This window comes from Anas platyrhynchos, chromosome 1 (genome assembly GCF_047663525.1).
Source record: "Anas platyrhynchos isolate ZD024472 breed Pekin duck chromosome 1, IASCAAS_PekinDuck_T2T, whole genome shotgun sequence".
In the NCBI taxonomy this organism is placed as follows: domain Eukaryota; kingdom Metazoa; phylum Chordata; class Aves; order Anseriformes; family Anatidae; genus Anas; species Anas platyrhynchos.
Genome location: NC_092587.1, coordinates 15,026,483 through 15,045,546, shown reverse-complemented (window position 1 = coordinate 15,045,546; position 19,064 = coordinate 15,026,483). Strand labels below are relative to the sequence as shown.

Genomic DNA, 19,064 nt, shown 5'->3' with positions numbered 1-19,064 from the left:
ATAATGTTAAAAATGGATAGTCAGGCTTCCTCGCTACTCCTCCAGTCCTGTTAGCAACTTCTGTGTTTCTTCATTTCTATGCATGCAGGCTGGAGAGAAAAAGCAAATTTCCTCTGTAGGTAGAACTGGTCACAGGTGATAATTAAAGGACTAATAAATGTTTTAACAGAAAGTACGTTCTTTAAAAATCAGCAACAATCATTCAGAGAAAACGGAAACCCAACTGCAGAGTGACAGCCAATTTCTTCTTCCTCCAACCTCCTGTACACCTGCAAATTTTCACTTTGTTTTAACATGCTAGAGGAAGTTAAATTCTTTTATATTTAGGTGATCAGTAGTTTTAGAGAGTTGAACTCCAAATCAACACAATGTAGATTACGTCCTGTTTTTTTTTACAGTACAAGGTAGATTGCCTGTGTTTAAATGAGTGATTCAGGTTTTTCTCTCTTTGAATCATTCTCACCAGTTTGGGTTTGGTACCAGTGACCTGATTTCTTTAAAGCTCAAACATTCCTGGCATGTGCTTGATAAGAAGAGCTGAGGAATAGATCTGCTCTGGTTTTGTTTTTCATGTCTCCTCTCCCTAAGGACACCTGTGAGAAACTGTACGTGGTTGTCTACTATTTTATTTCCTTTTCTGGACTTAGCATGAACGTGTTAACATGCTGTCTGGGAAAGCAAACAGGAATTCAGTGCCACTAACTCGATTCAGTTTCTGGCTCCAGCAGGACAGTTTTGCCTCCCTTGATGTAGCTCAAACAGCTGAAATGCTAAACCTTATGTATTATGCATACAAGTAGTTAATTTTTAAGATGGTAAAATTTGGTTAAATAAAGATCAGTTTTCATAGGAACTTAATGGCGTTTTAGTGACAGATATTTTATTCTTCACTGTTTCACTGAGGCAAGGAGACGTTTGCAGGAATATTGTCCTGTAGGAAAAGGAAGGAAAGACAGGAGGAACTGTTTGAGTAGCTGGCACTGTTGTAAGATAGAATTTTCTTCCTCTCCAGTAATGAATTCATAGTTTCTCCATAAAACTTTCAAAATTAATCTTTTAAGATTTAAAATTAGTCATTTAATCAGTTCATACAATGTATCTAAAATACATGGTGTATTTTCTATGGTACAGCATAAACACTGACATTGTTGTCTTGAACACTTCACAGAGCACCATGATTTATGCAGTTTTATAGGAACAAACATTTTTCTGAAAAGCTTGTGCTATGTAAAATGGCTGTAAGATATTATTTCACAGTAGGTTTAGAGGAATTCTTTTCACTTGATTTAAAGGCTTAATATTTGCTTTGCTTCAGCCAGTGCTTAGGAGCCTAGTGCAGGGTGTGGGGCAACCACTCCAGCCTATGTGGAGAATAAAATGAATAAAACAGATCATGGAGGAGGTTCTTCTCTGAGGCACCACTTTCCATTTTTGAAGACCTACAAATGTGCCTTCTCTTGCCATTCCCCACCTGCTCTGGGTATCAATTGCATGGAAAATTTACGTGCCTCCAGGGAGCAGGCTGTTCTTTATGTTGGTTTATGTTGTTCATTATGTTAGTTTATTCACCCATTCTACTTAGAGAATAAAGATGGAATACAAAATGTTAGGTTACTTTTACTAAAGGGTGAGCCTTGGGTTTCTGCCGAGGTATCAGGCTTGGTTGTAGGACTGTTTTCAGTTTTATATTACCTGCATTGTTAGAAACAAATAAATGAACCTATTCAGGCCCAGCAGCTTCCCGGTTGTGGGTTCAGATACAGGGGCAAACAGGACATCATCCTTCCTTTTCAGAAGCTAGAGCTGTAACCAAAATTTCTGTGAGGACCATGGATTAGATTTGTGGCCCATTTGAATTAGTAAATTACTTCGAGGTATGTTAGAAGCAGACGAAAAGAAAATCAAACTGGTCATCAGCAGCTCTAACAAATCGGTCTTCTCATTTTGTGTTGTGCTAGTATCTAGGCACTGCTGTAGGACCAATGGCTGAATGCTTAATAACCCCCTTCAAAAATGAAATTGTTGGTTATTGCTGAACATTTCACCCTTGCAGAAAGGATTTTGTTTGCTTTTTACAGTATCCGTCCATTCCCTCCTTATTCTGTGTAATGTAAATACATATTGCAAACATTGATTTAGATTCAGCTTCATAAACATCTACCAGTTTATATCTGAGCTTCCACCAAGGGCTGTAGCCCGTCTGTGGGTTCCTACCCTCTCCCATATACCAGCAGTGTTTTTTGAGTGCCTGTGTCATGCATCGGATAAGAGAGAGTGCCTTTGGATGGAAACTTAGCAGCAAGAACTCCCATGAATGCTAAAACTTGCAGGCTGGGGTGGAAGGAAAGGGCAGGGGAGCAAGTGAGAGGCATGGAGGTGGAAATGTGAGAGCATTCATGTCACGGCAGCCTGCACTTTGATCAGCTTAAGGTAATACTGATATTGCAGTTGTACCCCATCTTGACATTCTTTGTTTCTAGTATGTGATTTGTAAGGGACAGTTTCAGCCAGTTTGTTTTGAACTTTATGTTCTCTCTTGCGAAATTTTCAGTATAGGTGCAATGTTTGCCCTGTAGCAGTCTGCTGCACTGTTTTTTAATAAATCATGTTTTGGTAGCCTCTCAACTTGTGCATACTCAAATCTCAGCAGAACGTTTGGGGATCATTCGGACATGTTGACTTTTTGGATTTTGAATCAGCAGGTTCTTCTAAAATCATAATTTTTCTTCAGTAGGGAAAAGGAACAGCCTTAGTGTACAGAAGTCACCAACATTTTCTGCAGCTAGGTCTGAAGAAGCAAGGTAGAACAAATGACCCATGCAAAAAGAAACAATCCCAAAAAGTTCCTCAAGCAGGCAAACAAAAATCACTTAGAATTTCCTTAATTTCCTTTAATTACTCCCCATATCCCATGAAAAAAAACCCTCTTAATTGGTCACTGGACTCTTGCTACTTGTGCATCAAGTGCTTTGCTGGTGCTTGCTCCTAGGGAACCACTTCAGCTCTCCTAATTTGCTTCTAGAAGTGTGCTGCAACTTTGCTCTTTGTGATTAGTGTCACTGACACCATTTCTCAAGGCACGGAAGGCTTTCTCTTTTGGCTCACACAGCCTCTTGAGTGCCGTGGTTTAATCACAGTGGTTTATTGCTGGCTGTCCTGGTTTCCTTTTGTTAATGCACCTGATTGTCTTCAGCAGACTTTGTGTTGATCTCTAGTTTCCAGGAAAAGCTCAAAATCAGCTCAGCTTAAATAGAGAGCATGATGCACTTTCTGTGGAGCTCATAGCGATGCTAGCTTCATAATTACCCTGTTTTTCAAACATTTGAATACTGAGGTCAAAAAAAGGAAATTGTCTTGGAGAAAGTTTCTAAGTTGTTGATTCAGATTAAGAAAAACTAGCTGCTTTGCTCGGTCTTGTTTTTCTGCCTCAAGTACTGTGCATATCAGATTTACCTCTGTCTGTTGAACTCCTCTTACATAACTATCTGGGAAACGGTGGTCTGAAAACCATGACATTAAGCAACATCTAAGCCGGTAGATTAGGAAAAACTGTTCAGATTTAGTAAATGGAGAAAATTTGGAAGCATAATGCCAAAAATCCTTTTTTCTTTAAGTATAAAATTCGAACCCTTTCTCAGGCTGAGGTAGATTATAAATGTCACTTATTCCTGGGGCTCAGTGTATTTTGCTTTGACATATAATACTTTTGTTCAAGAAGAGGATTCAGCAGGCAGTCTGTATTTTAAGTCCCTAAAAAGTCATTTCCAGCTGTGCTTTCCAAGCTTAATAAGGTGTGATGGTCAGAGGGGAAGCACTACCAGCACCCTATGGGAGAGTTAAGGATTTGCCTTTATTTTTGTGCACCCGTGTAAAGAGCTAGAGTTAGCAGAGGTGGAGGAATGGCTTCAGCACGTCTGATTTCCTCCTGTGCTCCTTGGCTTAGAAGTGGCTGGTGCAGCGTGCTGCTTTCATGCTGGTGTGAGGACAGTGCATGGCATCCAGCCTTGGCGTGTGCTCTGACAATATATTTAGGTCCTGATTCATTTTAAGCACAAGCGTTCCCTTATTTCGTTATAAATACTGTACTCAATAAATCTGTAATGGTTAATGTAGGATTAGTTTTACTTGGGAGCTTTAGGGTGAAGGGCAGGAGTGTGGAAATCCTGCTGCCCCTGTTGGAGTGATGGGGACCCAGTCTAAGAGTGATTGATTCGTTTGACTTTATAGAGGAAAGCTGACAAATTTTAACCTGGGCCCTGGTCTGCAGAGCCTGCAATACCTGGAAGATGAATATGTGGAAGCCTTTGCAGCTGCTTCATTCTCTGTAAATAGACACAAATACCTTACAGCCCATTTCACCCATATTTCTTTGGTCGTGACCGTAGGCTGTACACAGCAAGGAGCAGGGTGATGGTGCTGCACAAATGCCTGGAGCAAAATTCTGCCTTCTCTAGTCCCTGGATTAACAACTGCTAGTATCTTTGTTGTAGTTCACGTGACGTGTTTTCTTTATTAACTACAGCCTGCACTTCAAAATGTGCAGGTTCCTCTGCAATAAGGCAACTAAACTGGATCCTAAATGCACCAAGGGTCTGGCTACGATCTGGCTGTGCTTGTGCCAGCTGCCTCTGCTGCACTTCACCTGCACGGTCAGCCGTGACAGCTTTACTGGTGGCAATGCAGGAGCAAAGAAAAAAAATAAATAATATATATATATATATATATATATATATATTTCTGATATTATGCTGTCTGCTTAGACAAGAAAAAGTATCCAAAGGTGTCCTGCTGGCGTCGAAGCTTCTGCTATTATATAGGAATGGCAGGAAAGCGTTTGCAGATGTTCTTACTGTAGACTTACTGTCCTCACGAAAGCTGCTTTTCTTTTGAAAGCGGTACAATAGGATTGCTAGGGCTTCCCCACGGGTTAGGGCGGTAACTCGCAGCAGCCAGGGTAGGCTGTCTAGCTGCTGAACCCTCAGAAAGGCTCTCCGTTTTGAAGTCCTACTGAAATACATTGTCCCAAGGCATTTTGTAAGGATTGCAGGAAATCTGAAATGAACCTGCAGATTTTGGCAGATAAGCAGGAGGTGGCTGCCAGTCTGAGGCGCAGATGGAGTATCTGGAGAAGCCAAAGCGGCATGGGCTCGCTGTGCCTCCCATGGAAGCATCACACTGATTAGATTTTTAGCGCCTGAAATGGCCTAATTTAGGTTTTGAGATAAAATACGGAAGGGAGAAACAGTCTCTTCTTTATTTATTTTTCACAGATATTTAGGAGATCGGAACCGTGTTTTAATTTTATTTTAACAGCCTGGGGTTGTAGAATATGATTTTATCACATAAGTGAACTCCACAGCATTTTTTTTTTTTTGGATTAGGTAACTCTTTGAAGATATTTTTTATGCTATGTTGCCAAGAAACTACTTCAAGGTTTATGGTTGCAGTAGACTTAGTCCTTAGTCTTTGCACCTTTTTTTAAAAAAATTTATTTTTAATTTTTAATGTGTCAGCTGAGGGAAGGGGTCAGGAAACCGGTGTTCACGCTCAAGATACTTTTTGGCTGAAGTTACTAATCAAAGGCAGTGGAAGCTTAGTTTTAGTTTTAATAGGAGCACCTCTATACACGCAGCACAGTCACAGCAAAAAGTCACTGTCAGCTGAGTAAGTTACTCATGCCTGGGTGTGAGGGACTGCCATGGCCCCCAGCAAAAGCAGCTTTGTAAACATGCATTTGTATAGGGCTTCAGTAATAGCCTGTGCAGCATGAAATGTTCTTTCCTGCTGCTCAGCTGTCCTTTGACTTCCCTGATCAATTTTTAAACAAATGCATACAGACAAAACCATTTGCAGGCCTATTCTTAGTAGGCTGAAGCCTATTTAACAGGCGGTACTGTTAAGCAGGTTGATTTCCTTGATTCCTAACTCAGCTTTATGCAGCAGTTCTGGATTTTTTTTTTTTTTAATTTCAATTTCTTATGCAGTTTTTCATATACAGGTACAGAGATTTTCTTCTCTGTGTAGCTGTGAAGTCACTCACTTGGAGTTTTGTGTTCAGTTAAGAACATGTGGTTGCTAAAATTAACCTGATGCTTAGATGAGTTTATTGTGAATAAACAAAAAGAATTGGCTACTAAAGTGAAAGGTTATTTGTCAAAGATTTAAAAGTTCAGCTGGCTTAGTGGGAATTTAAGTCTGTGCCTTAATAAACTTACTGGGAGGACATTAAAGGAAGATAACTTTATTAGGAATTCATAATGGGCCGGTTATTAATGGAAATAGTGCAACATTGTCTTATGAAGGAAGTATAGCAGGCCCAGAGGAGGGACACGAAGATGATCAAAGGGCTGGAGCACCTCTCCTGTGAAGCAAGGCTGAGAGAACTGGGGCTGTTCAGCCTGGAGAAGAGAAGGCTCTGGATTGACCTCATTGCGGTCTTTCAATACTTAAAGGGGTCTTACAAAAAGGATGGAGAAGGACACTTTACTCAGGTGGATAATGATAAGACATGGTTGAATGGTTTTAAACTAAAAGAGGGGAGATTTAGATTAGATACAAGGAAGAAATTCTTCACTCAGAGGGTGGCGAGGCCCTGGCACAGGCTGCCCAGAGAAGCTGTGGCTGCCCCATCCCTGGAGGTGTCCAAGGCCAGGCTGGATGGGGCTTTGGGCAACCTGGGCTGGTGGGAGGTGTCCCTGCCCATGGCAGGGGGGTGGAACTGGGTGGGCTTTAAGGCCTCTTCCAACCTAAGCCATTCTATGATGATTTAATTAATTTTATTGAATCTTTCAAAAGAAGGAGTGGAACCCATGCTTGATTGTGCAAAATGCTGATAATTGTGTAAATGCGAGCAGTTCTGCATTGTCTTGCAGATAAGCAGCAGTGTCAAGGCCTAAGCAATCCTGACACAGGGAATTGGAGTGATTTAGATCTAGAAGGATTAAAAAAAAAAAAAGCAAAAAAAAAAAGCATAATTGTCTAACTTTGAAGGTTCCTTTGGTACACTGAAGACCCTTCTAGCCTGAAGGAGGCTGAATAGACAGTTCTTGCATCGCAAGAGAGCACCACAAACAAGCCAAAGATGTCTGGGAAGAGACATCCTCCGGCCCTTCTTTCAGAGGTGGTCACTAGTTAGGTCAGGAGTGCAAGACCAGGCAGAGAGCCAGCAGCAGGGAACTACTTAGCATAGAGGTCAGGTGTCTCGAGGAGTCTGAAAAATTGTTTTTTACTTCCTGGACTGTGTTTCGTATCTAAAATTTCCCCATGTGAAAAGTGTAAATAGTCCAAAGAGCAGAGATTAGAGTGTCATTGTCTTTAAAAGAAAGTGCATCTGAAAGATTGTTGCAGGTTCAAAGCTCCTGAGATAAAGAGATGAAGAGTGGGGTTTTCAACTTGCTGAAGTGCTCTAATTACAGTGGGACTATTCATCAAAGATTAAGCAATTTGGCCACATCTTCGTAGCTAGTGAGAGAGGTCAGGTTTGAATAGATTTTCCAGCTGCAGTCACCAGTCCTGCCTACTACTCTGCAGATGTCACATTGATGGTGGGGTGGTTTCTATTATGAAAACAAATATGGTTCTGCTACTGAAAATGTCTTCTTCTCTTTCTTCTTTTCTTCTTTCTGTATTTGATCCCTAATGTTTGTAATTGTAATTTATATACATGGAGTATAATTTAAATATATAAGCTTATAATACATAGAGGATTTCAGATCTTGGAGCAAACCTGGTTAGAGAAGTTCATTTACAGAGTTAATCCTCTGGGATGAGGCTGTGACTTCTTGCCCCTTTGCACACTGAGATTATGGAATTCCGTGAATTTACACCTCTTTTGAAGTGTCTAGGTCTAGAGAGGTAAATTTAATGTATGTAGAGAGGTAAATTTAATGTATGTAATATCCATGTTTTCTGGAGTCTTTTAGTCTTTTGATTGTAGTTAGTCTTTTGATTTTCAGGCTTTTTGAATAATTCATTGCTTTGGCATACTCTGTTGTCAAAATGTTCCTTGGAGCCAACTGTAACTTCTAAATGTTTGTTTAAAATGTTCCATTACCATAGGTCATGCTTATCAATATTTTGTTGCTTTTATAGATTACCTTTCTCAAGGGATAGATCTCTCTGGAATAGAAGTAATTGAAAATGACCTGCTTTTTATTGGAAGAGCTCGGCTTGAGGTGGAAAGCCAGGCTAAACGGTTGCTTGAGCAAGGTGTGGAGACTCAGGTAAAATACATGTTCTTGTTTACTTCCTTTCAAAAGTGAATTTTAAAAAGTGCTCTGAGACTGATTTCCTTTGGTGTATCATTGTCTAATGGGGATAAAACATTAAAAAAAACTTACTTCCAAGATAAAGTCTTACACATCTATCAACATACAAAGAAATCAACAGAAATAGCTTTGTGCAATACATTATTTACAAGAATAAAAATTTTACAGGATCTCAGGATCTAACCCTGAAAATTTGTGTGCAGATGTGAAGTGTTTAATTCTAAACAATGTGATAAAAGCCTGGTAATTGATAGGATTTTGCATTAAGCACACTATACTACATTGATAATATTGCCAGTCTTTATAGATAAATCTGAAAAATGTAGTTTCTTTAAACTGTAAAAAGATTTCTACTTTTTATCTGTGCAGTTATATAATGAAATGATTTAAAGGATTAACCATTAAAACTTTAAAGAACATTCTAAACTTCGAGGTAGATGCTCACTATAGGGAATATCAAAATGAATATGCATAATTACTTTCATCCATACTAAATGTAATTACCTACATTTTTAATAGCCTGGCCAAATATATTATTTAACTGTTTGTAGTATCATTTGTGCTGTTCTCTTGCCTTTTTAAAATCTATGTTCTTTTGTCTATATTTTTGTTAGTACTCTTTAAAAAAAGCATACTTTAAATCTCCATTTCTACAGTAAGAGAAGAAATCTAGCACAAGTTCCTATCAAATTTGGTTTTTAATGAGAGAACAAAGAGGATTAGAGCAAGACATTTGTATGCTGTTTGTAACCGACGGCTAAACTTCGTTGTAAGACAGTATAGCATATGTTTATGGTATTGAAGGGTGACATGAAAATGGAATATACACAGAATGGAAGATCTCTTAATTAATTTGGCTTCATTAGATAATTGAGGATTAAAAAGATTGGTATGTCTCAAATGTCTACTTAGATCTCTCATTTTAAGTAATTTTCTGCGGTAAGAATTAATGATTGCGGTAAACACCATTGACTAATTTTGATAGCAAAATGACAAGAAAAAAAAACAATCTTTTTTATTTAATTGCTATCCAAATGTTGAAACTCCTGGCTATTTGAGCATGTTGCTGAGCTGTGATTGGGCTTGTTACAAACCATGAAGCATATGCTATGTTAAATAAAGACTGAATGAAGATAGGGCCTGAGAAAAAGCAAGTAGACATTTATTTCAGATGTAGCAAAAGTCTTCATCAGTGTCTACATCTTCTAGTTTTTCATGTCAGATTTGACCTTCTCTGATAATTTTCTCTTCATATTAAGTACTAAAGCGGAACTGACAAAGAAACCCTGGGGAAATCAATCCCACTCCACTTGAAAAATTGACAGATTTATTAGGTGTTCCAGGCTGTATCCCGGTAATCAAGAGGTTATTAAAGTATATGCCTGTTGTGCTTTAGCCAGGGGCCTGTTTCCAGCATGAAAGATTGTTTGAAAGATTGTTTGGAAGAACATTATTAGTGCTTAGTCATATCAGGAGTGGATATTTTCATGAAATGATGTTGGGGTATGCTTCACGGATTTGTTGTTGGATATGATGAGCAGATCAAATGTTGCAAACATAATGTGCTTTATAAAGCATGCATTTAGACATTGCCCAAGAAATCTAGAATTTGAAATAGGGCTAGCAGATAATGTGTCTTTGATTCTTATTATTTACCTTTGATTCTTATTATTGTAGCTGTTGATATTATTGGCAAGTTGATTTATGTTTATACCTTCCAAGCCCTGAGGTTTCCCATAAGAGGGCATAGGATCTTCATCTTTTCTTCTGTGTTTTGCAGCACAGAATCCCTTAGATAAGCAGCCTTCCTGCTAATTTCTGTTGTGAAAGCCAAGTCTGTACAATTGAGAGTAGTGCACCTGTGTTTTGTCCAAATGGTTCCTCAGTTATTTGATACCTGTATTTGCAATTGCAGTTTTAATTTTCTCTTGTGCAAATCTTCTGTGTAAATAGTACACGAGATTAGTGCCTATGTTATGTTATCTTACCAAGAAAGTTTTCTTTGCAGGTTAGCTCACACTTCAAACCCTTTCTGCTGTATTTTCATGCTTAGTGTGAGACTTTTCATCTTCCAGCCAGGGGTGCCCAAACTTAGTTCCATCAGGTGATGATGGTGTTGGAGCCATTAGGAGCCCGGTCATGTGTGTGCAGAAAAGAGGTGCATTTCTATCTCACAATCTGTACTCCTGTCAAGGTGTAGCACTAGTTCTGAGCTAGGCTCACTGCTTTAACCACAGTTATGGGTCTCCTCTGAGGAAGAAAGATGGATTTTTGCATGTATGTACTGGTACATGTGAAATGAGTTAGAAAAATATATGCTTCCTTTTGACTTTACCAATATAAACTTTTTTAATTTGTTAGGATATGGATGGTGAGGACTACGGTATCACTGAAGTTTGAATAAAATATAAAATATTTATTTAGGTCAAACAAGACACAATATGGAAATGAGAGTAGAACTTGTAATTCCTTGATTATTGACCTTAAACACAATTTGTCCCTCTGTGTGGTACTGACAGCTTCTGTATCTTTGGCCACAGATACTAAAAAATTTCCTTCTTTGTTTCCTGGATTGATAATGGATGACTGACTGTCTTTCGTAAGGAAACTTTTGGATAAATTATGTGATATTTGTTGACCAGTTCCCATTAAGGTGTGGGCAGATTTATTTTCCTACTTAGCATGGATCTGGAGAGAGTTAAAGTCACTATAAAGTCACTACCTCATTATAAAGATAATGAAGTTTTCTGGTGGTCTTGTAGTAAAGTTTCCTGATCATGTTAGAGAAAGCAAAAAAGAAGTTAAAGCTTAATAACTGTTCATTGTCCAAAAGAATGTTAACTTGTCTGCAGTATTCTTTAATACATAGATTTATTTTTTATTTTTTTCCAAACAAAGAACTTTACTAATTATAATCTCACAGAACAAAGAGGGAAGAAAACAAAACAAACAAACAAAAAAATCCCAAAGTTTACTTCTGCAAGATACTCAAATGCTGGATTTGTATGCACACAATAAACATGTAAACAACACAGTGTGGACACAATTATTTTCCATCTTTAAAATGTTACACTGAGCAGATTTGGGGGCATTTTGAATTTTCATATTTTAACTCATTGGGTTGTGATTTGTTCTGTTTTGCCTTCTTTTTCATTAAGAAATCCTCTCCTCTAAGATACATTGTCTCTGGGACAACTACAGTATTTTTTTTTTCCACATTAAAAAATTATTAATTAGATGCATATTTATAACTGTTCTTGACTAATGTTATTCAGTGCCTGAGAACAAGCGATTGGAGGATGAAGTATTTGCATAATTAACCATTTTTCTGGAGGTGATGATCTAGAAGAAGTTGCTCAATTTATCTTGGATCAGGGTCCTCTAAGATAGGTGCTTCTGTAGTACATCTTGCAGTTTAACAGCAAGATTGGTGACATTAATCTGATATCCTCTGCGGACCAGCAGTTAATCTTATGTCAAGGATCTCTAACAATAGGTGTTCTTTATTATCCTCAAGGGATTGGAGGGAAAAGTATGTGCATAATTGACCATTTTTCTGCAAGTTATCATCAAGAAGTTGCACAATTTATTTCATTTCAGGGTCCTCTGAGCTGAGTGCTTATGTTGTACAATTTGCTATGTTACAGCAAGATTGGTGAAATTAATTTTAAATCCTTCATAGACCAGCATTTAATCTAGTGCCAAGGACCTTAAACAATACACGGCATGTCCTGTGGCAGCATGTTCCAGACATACAAATGTATGTCTTGAGCACTCGGAGGCGCTCAAGATGTTGGGATATTAAGAATGGCTGACACTGGATTCAGTTTTTCATGTTTTTTTTTTCTGGTGAAACCTGCAAAAAAGGTGATAATGTTGCATTCTTGAGTTATTTCTAATTATTACTGCCAAAGACATAGCTTTTGTAGCGCTACTTTCTGGGTAAGGTCCTGTGATCTTGAATTTCTAATTATGAATCTTGCATACTTTAATAAGAGTGCATGTTTTATTGAAACATCTTCTTTTTTCATTAGCTTATATTTTAACATTTCCCTTTGATGTAAGTAGGCTTGCTAATTTTTGCTAGTTTAGTGTCATCTTCAGATTTGAATGCTGTATAATGAAATGGTCTGTGCAAATATATGAATGTGCTGTCTATAGTTGTCAGCTCTGTGGAGAACTGCTTAACCATAAAACAAAGTGTAATGTCATAGCAGAATGGCACTTAGGCTGCCCCACAGTTGTGTACTGGGCTTCTTCATTTTTAGCTTCAGTTCATTTAGCTTGGGATGTATTGTATTGCCCACACTGATCTACTGCACTAGTTGAAAGAAAAAGCTGGACTTCCAGATGTTTCGGTCTGTTCTTTGCTGTGGTTTTCGTATTAGCTACCACATTGTGTCATACCTTCTAAAAAATATAAGCCCTCATATTCTTCAGAAGGCAAATGGAAATTGATTTAAATTAGGATTTAATTGTATGCATAAGTGCCAAATGATCAATATAATAGTAAATAAAGTAGAAAAATATGAGAAAACTCCAATTTGGCACACAACTGGTCTTCTTTGTATCCATATTCTGTAGGTTATCCTCATTAAAATCTGGGGAAACAGGAGTTGAAATGCTACACAGGGTATGCATTTTTTTTAAAGTTGAAGAGCAGTCATTGCTTTCTTGTTGCTGTTGTTCTGACATTTATTTCTACTTTGAAAGCTTGAAGTTGGAATTTAACCTTGTCACTGTCAAAAATGTAACCAGTATAGTACACTTCAGGCAGTAGCTGTTATGCTTCCTTATTATTCCGCAGTCTTGATTCCCTGGAGGAGATCCTGATGAAAAAGCTGTCTCAGTCTAGTTTCCATAATAAAGTGATTGACTACAATACGATATAGAAATGGAAAGCATTTTTGGTTATTCATTTTGAAGTCAATTACTTGAATCTAGAGTAAGAAGATTAAGTATTACCTGTAAAAAGGAAATTTTGGACCTGTGTGCTACTTTTGGCATAGGGTGAGGGTGGTAGCTATACTTAACGTTAACTTTAAATCATCAAGTTGTGCTTAGTGAAGACAGAGGATGAGATCCACAGCTTTTTTTTATATATATATTTTTAATTCACGCTAGCCACCCATTTTAGTTACTTTATGTAATTCTAATATAGACAGAGAAGACTTACTTCAACATGTCATATATTTTTTCTTTTGCAATAGTTCTGTATGCATATAGGGGATTTTCACTTTATGTATCTTTACTTTATTCTAACCTTTAAGCTACTTTGTCACAGAGTAGTCATGTTGCATTATTCAATTTTATTTTTCGTCTTCAATATTATGGTTATGGTTTTCATGATCTTGTTAACTTGCTAAATCAAATTCCTTCATCTGGCCATCTGGTGCATGGCACTACTGAAGGAGTTTTCAATAAATCTAAATTAGTTCTTCCTTAAACTATTCTGTTAAAATGTGATATAGCAACGTATGGCTCATCTAACAACCAAAAAATATCTTCAAAGTGTGTGTTAGTTATATACTACTTGCAAATGGTAGACTTCATGGGGATTAACCAAACCTTATGAAAATTTTCCATTTACTATTTTGGACTAAAAAGAGTTCATTTTATCTTAAAGTATGATCTAATGGAACTGAAGTGTTAACCATGTTTCAGTAAGTCAAAATCACCAAGCTAAACACTAAGTATGAATTTATGTTTCTGAACTATGGATTAAAATAAACCACAGATTTCTCTGCAACATAATCGGCTGATACCGATATAACCTAGAATATCCTTTCAGTTTCCATAGGAACAGATGATAGAATGTTTTGAATTTTGGAATAGCTAAAATGAATGTCTGGCTTCAATATAGTTCACTTTTATTTTGCAGCTTGCAACCTCTGCATGTGAGGGCTAAAAACGTGCATAAAAAAGAAAAGTGGAATATTCCCAAAACTCATATTAAAATGTGTTTTAGTAATAGTAGCAATAATAATAATAAAAATATTATTTTAAGTCATTTCTGTGCATAATTACTCAGGTGTTGTTTTACTATACAGGTAGAAAAAGTGTTTCAAAATCCATAGGAAAATAGAAACTGCGTATTATTCTTGTTTGTTAATACCTCTTCAAATATTTCCCAACCAAAAAAAATGTGCCTAGTAGGTCATCTCTAATTTAATCTTCAGCCGTTGCTTCATCTCACCGTGTTTCCCTGTAGAGGTATGTTTTCTCATCGGAACAATTTGTACACAAGCAAGAACTTCCTGTAGCCAGAACGAAAAGATCAGCAAGACCTTGGTGAAATGCATACCGTGTTGTATAGGTGAATATGACTGGAGGTGATAAGCCAAGAAAGACAAGGAAACATGCTAGCTGTAGTCGTACTTGTTTTATTAGATGCTTGACATTTCTTTCTTAACAGGTCATGTTGCTAAATCAGAGAAGTGCTGCTTTGAGTGTAAGAATATTAAGATGATTTAAAAGATACTTCTTGGTTTGGGACGAAACCAAGATATGTGACTCCAATGTTTATGTAGAGGGAAAATATGGAGGCCTTGTTAACAAACAACTGGGATTCTAAGTGCCTGAAACCTGAGGCCTCAGGAGCGTCGATAATGTAGGACTGCTCAGTACTTGAGCTATTTTCATTTCTTTTAACATTTCAGATTCTTGATCTTTAAAACATTCTGTACTCAGAAATTAGTATAGTACTAGAAGGCAAAAAAAAAAAAAAAAAAGAAAAAACAAAAAAAGAAACAAGGAAACAAGCAAGTGCAAGTAAGTTAAATAAGTATGAACAAATAAGTACCATGTTAACTCAGGATAAGTTCTTTTCAGTACAACCATTTTTTGGTCTGCGAATGGAGCTACATTGTGCTGATGTTCAAATAATAACTTTCTCGAATATCCATATTACAAGATTATTTTTAGCTACCATTAAATAGAAGGACTCACAAGGGCTGTAGTTATCTGAACATATGGGCAAGTTTAATAACAATATTTTGAAAATACAAGGATTTTCACATAGGAGTGTTATTTGGCTATTAGAATATAATTTACTGTTGCAAATGTGCAAAGGACACTGTGTCACATATTTCCTTCTGAATATTGATTAATAATTTTTATTTGATTTTATTAATGCTTTTATTGATGGTTAGCATTTTGCATCCTCTGTTAGAAAATTCTTCACAAAGTGTAGTACTTGACTTAAGCAGGTATTAGCAAACCTCATTCTGTAGGTATGCAAATGCAGAGTAGTTCTATTGAGAGGAAGTTGGAAGCTTCTTAACGAAGTATTTGTGCTAGCAAGTTTCTATGCCTTAACAATTAGTCAGCAGTGGCCCCTTTTAATAGGCCTTTTTTCATGGGGAAATGCTTTTTTTTCACACTATGAAAATAATGTTTATTTGTTCTTAGATAGGTCCTGGAAGCCTCTGTTTTGTAACAGGACTATCTGTAGCTGTAATTGTTCATCTTTCCAAATCTAGGGCAGTGAAAGTAGAATAAGCATGGTAAAATGGAACTAAATTTTAATTCTTTAATTTATGTCCAGCAGAAAGTTTATGGGCGTGAGAGGGTGGTAAAGAGGCTACAGCTAAGCACCTTCCATCAATGTTACTTCCCAGTCGGTAACTCTTGCTCCAAGCTTTCCTTCCAAGATCCCAAACTGTTAAGCAGCAATGTAGCTGTGCAGCAACCTCATCTGCAATTGACTCCATATCGTTTCTTGTTCAATATTCAGTGTCAGGTTTGGTTTTTAAAAGGTTAAAAGATGATTTTGCACCAGATATTGAAGTTATGAAGTGCTGGTAAAATGTTCGCACCAATATCTGATGCAAAAAAAAAAAAAAAAAACCACCACAAATTTCCTTTTTTGTGAGTTCCTTTGTCACAACATATTGGGGACTACAGTTCTACAGTTTAGGTTATGGCTTCAACAAAAACTTCATATTTCATTAGGTCCAGGTTAGAGATTTTTTTTTTCCTTCTTCTCTTCCCCATATTGTTTTTATTCCTTCAAATGATATTAAACCAGAGAACTGAGAAATGGAACGATCATTGTTTCCTAGATTTGGGTTGCTTGACTAGCTCCACTGGGGCAATCACAATGGCAGCAGCTTCTGTCACAGAACCTCGTCACATACATGTTCAGGAATAGGGCATGCCACCACTCTATCTTCATCTGTCTTCATCTTCAGCTGCTTCCATTATACTACTATTTTATAAGACCTCAGAATGCCTTCAGAAGCACTCAAATTGAGATGACAAGGCCATGTCCCCTCACACTAACCACCTTTCTCTATTGATTTCCAAACTGAGACCCCAGCTGCACCCACCACCTACCACCTGAGAGCTCTATTTCTCTCTGAGATGTTCCCGTTGATCATCCTGGGGTTCAGGCAAGCCTGGCAGAGCCAGAAACTGCCTCCTCCTTGGCTAACAATGCAGCTAGTGTCCCCTATACCCCACTGGGAGAGGTGTGGGCTTACGGGTTTGGGTGGCTTAGCAGAGGGATGTTTCTGGTAGATCATCTCTTAGTGCTCTTGGCAATTAGTTGTACGTTTGCTGGACACGTGTTGCACGGAGCAGTTCTCATCAAACTGCAAAGCAGACATCCCCAATAGGATGCTGTGAATAGCAAATGAGGCAGGAAGAAACCTTCCCTTTTTCCCTTTTCTCTCTAGCAGGTAGTACATTGTGGCGTAAGGAATTCGTAATTAGTTGATATGAGGCAGAGGGTAATAAGCAAATATTGAAAATAGCAGAAAGCTGGAGACTGGGGTTTTGGGGAAAAATCTGCTTGGATAGAGACATGCATATTTAATAAGTCTTCAATAATTCATGCAATATTAATGTGATGTGTACGGTAATGCAAGTGTTTAGTAATGTTTTTGGCTGAAATTCTAATACCTAATTGGGATTTTAATTTCTGTCTTAAAATTCCTTTGGAGCAGGTAGAATTAACCGAAGTAAACGTTAATTGTGCTACAAACATGTCTGCTCTAGATATTTAACTGAGAATAGTTTAGTCCTTACAGTAATTTACAAATCTGCTTTTATCAAAAGCTTTTATTAACTGAAAACTGTCTGATTTTCCAAATATTTTTGTGCCATGATCTCTTTTAATGCCTTTCCCAGAGAATCCATCACTATCTAAGCTGTCATTTTTTTCCTTTATTGTTTTTTTTTCTGACAAGGTACTGCTTTATGTTTGCTAGTCTGATTTAAAAAAAAAAAGACAGCTGCAATGAATGGTATAAAAGGAAGGTCTATGTTATAAAAACAACAAAAAGGGAGATATTTTTGCTTTGCTTTTTGAGGTTGATAAGAGCTTATACATTTGCAATATTTTATGAAACTGTTGAAGCTAAATTTGTAGCTTATGTTTCTACACTACACCCAGTTATATAAAAAAAATTTTCAAGCTTTCATAAAATGGACGTTGAAGAATTTTTATATCAATTTTGTTACAAAATATGAGCTTTTTAATAAAATATGGCATTATTAATGTACAAGAAGGTGAAGATTGTTTGAGCAATTACTTGAATAAACAGTAAGTTAAATCCTGAGGCAGATCCAGCATCCTGCTGGGTAAACATGCCAGAAACTGCAGAAAAAGCGAAAGCACCGGAATTTTTGAAGAGTGTTCATGCCAGAGATCCAAACGTGCAGATTTTTGCAGGTCCACTGGATTCATTTTCCAAGATAGAGTTTTGCCCCATATATGGCTTGCTTTCCAAAATAAAAGGCTTTATAACCCAGCAATGAACGATGAATTCCTTGGTGAATACTGTTGGGAACACAGTGCTAATCGGTAAGTATGTGAGCATACGTTATAGAAACCCACATTTTAGGCAGCATCACTACAGCGTAATACAGATAAAATAGCTGCAAAGATGGCAATGATAGTATTTTCTTTAATCGAGCTAAAATTAGTTCGTGCCAAAGTATATCCCTTGTAGTCTGGTTGCTGAACCATGCCGAAGCGTGCACACGACTGCTGCTGCCTCTATTAGGCTCGAGGAATGTAAGCATGGGAGTGTGTGCCCACGCTGCAAGCGAGATGGACAGCATGTTGATATTTTCGTTCTGTTCTCCTTGCTTGTGAAGTGTACATGTAGCAAAGGTTATTGGATGCTGACACATCTTCCCTCTCCAGAACTCAGAGGGTGGGTATTTTTTGTAACTCTTTCCCTCCAGGAGGGGGAAAGGAGGATGAACTGTGCTCTCCCCCTCCCTCCTCTAGCACTGTATGTGAGCAAAGTTAAAATCTATATGCATATGGGGAGGAATGTGTGCAGGAGTAGGAGTTACCAGTGAGGAGGATGGGAGGGTGCCATATGTTCTCCTGCACTGCAGGTTTTACTGTTCCCCCGAGACTGTTGTTCTGAAATCCTATTGATTTCTTGTCCAAAAAAAATCAGTTGTCTTGCAATAAGCAATCAGTATTGTGAAAGATTTGGCTCTTACTGCTTATGGTTGCTATCCTTGCAATTATTGGGATGTAAGCTCTGACTTATTTGAGGAAATCCTAAGTCACCTTGTTTTTTGTTATGAAGGATTTTCCTGCATTCAGATCTAGGTCAGTATTTATTATTATAGTCTTTTTTTTTTTTTTTTTTTTTTTTTACTACATATTGCAAATCATGTTCCTGAAGCACATGAGTATTGCCCCAAAGAAGCCCAAAAGAAATGCTTAGTATGAAATTAATGTTACTTACTCTTTGGTGCAAATTTTCTTCTGCCTAAGAAGTTAATGCATGAGGCTTTTTCCATTCTGTTCCTTTCTACATGACTCTTATT

General features: G+C 37.5%; 1 protein-coding gene across 2 annotated transcripts in view; it reads left to right on the top strand.

The window, feature by feature from the left end:
- COG5 (component of oligomeric golgi complex 5) overlaps nucleotides 1-19,064 on the top strand; it is a 180,859-nt gene that overhangs the window by 69,956 nt on the left and 91,839 nt on the right. For both annotated transcript variants that reach the window (XM_072032652.1, XM_072032653.1), the window contains one exon: nucleotides 8,092-8,222. In XM_072032652.1, coding sequence (XP_071888753.1) covers nucleotides 8,092-8,222 — 131 coding nt within the window. The remainder of the gene's footprint in view (nucleotides 1-8,091; nucleotides 8,223-19,064) is intronic.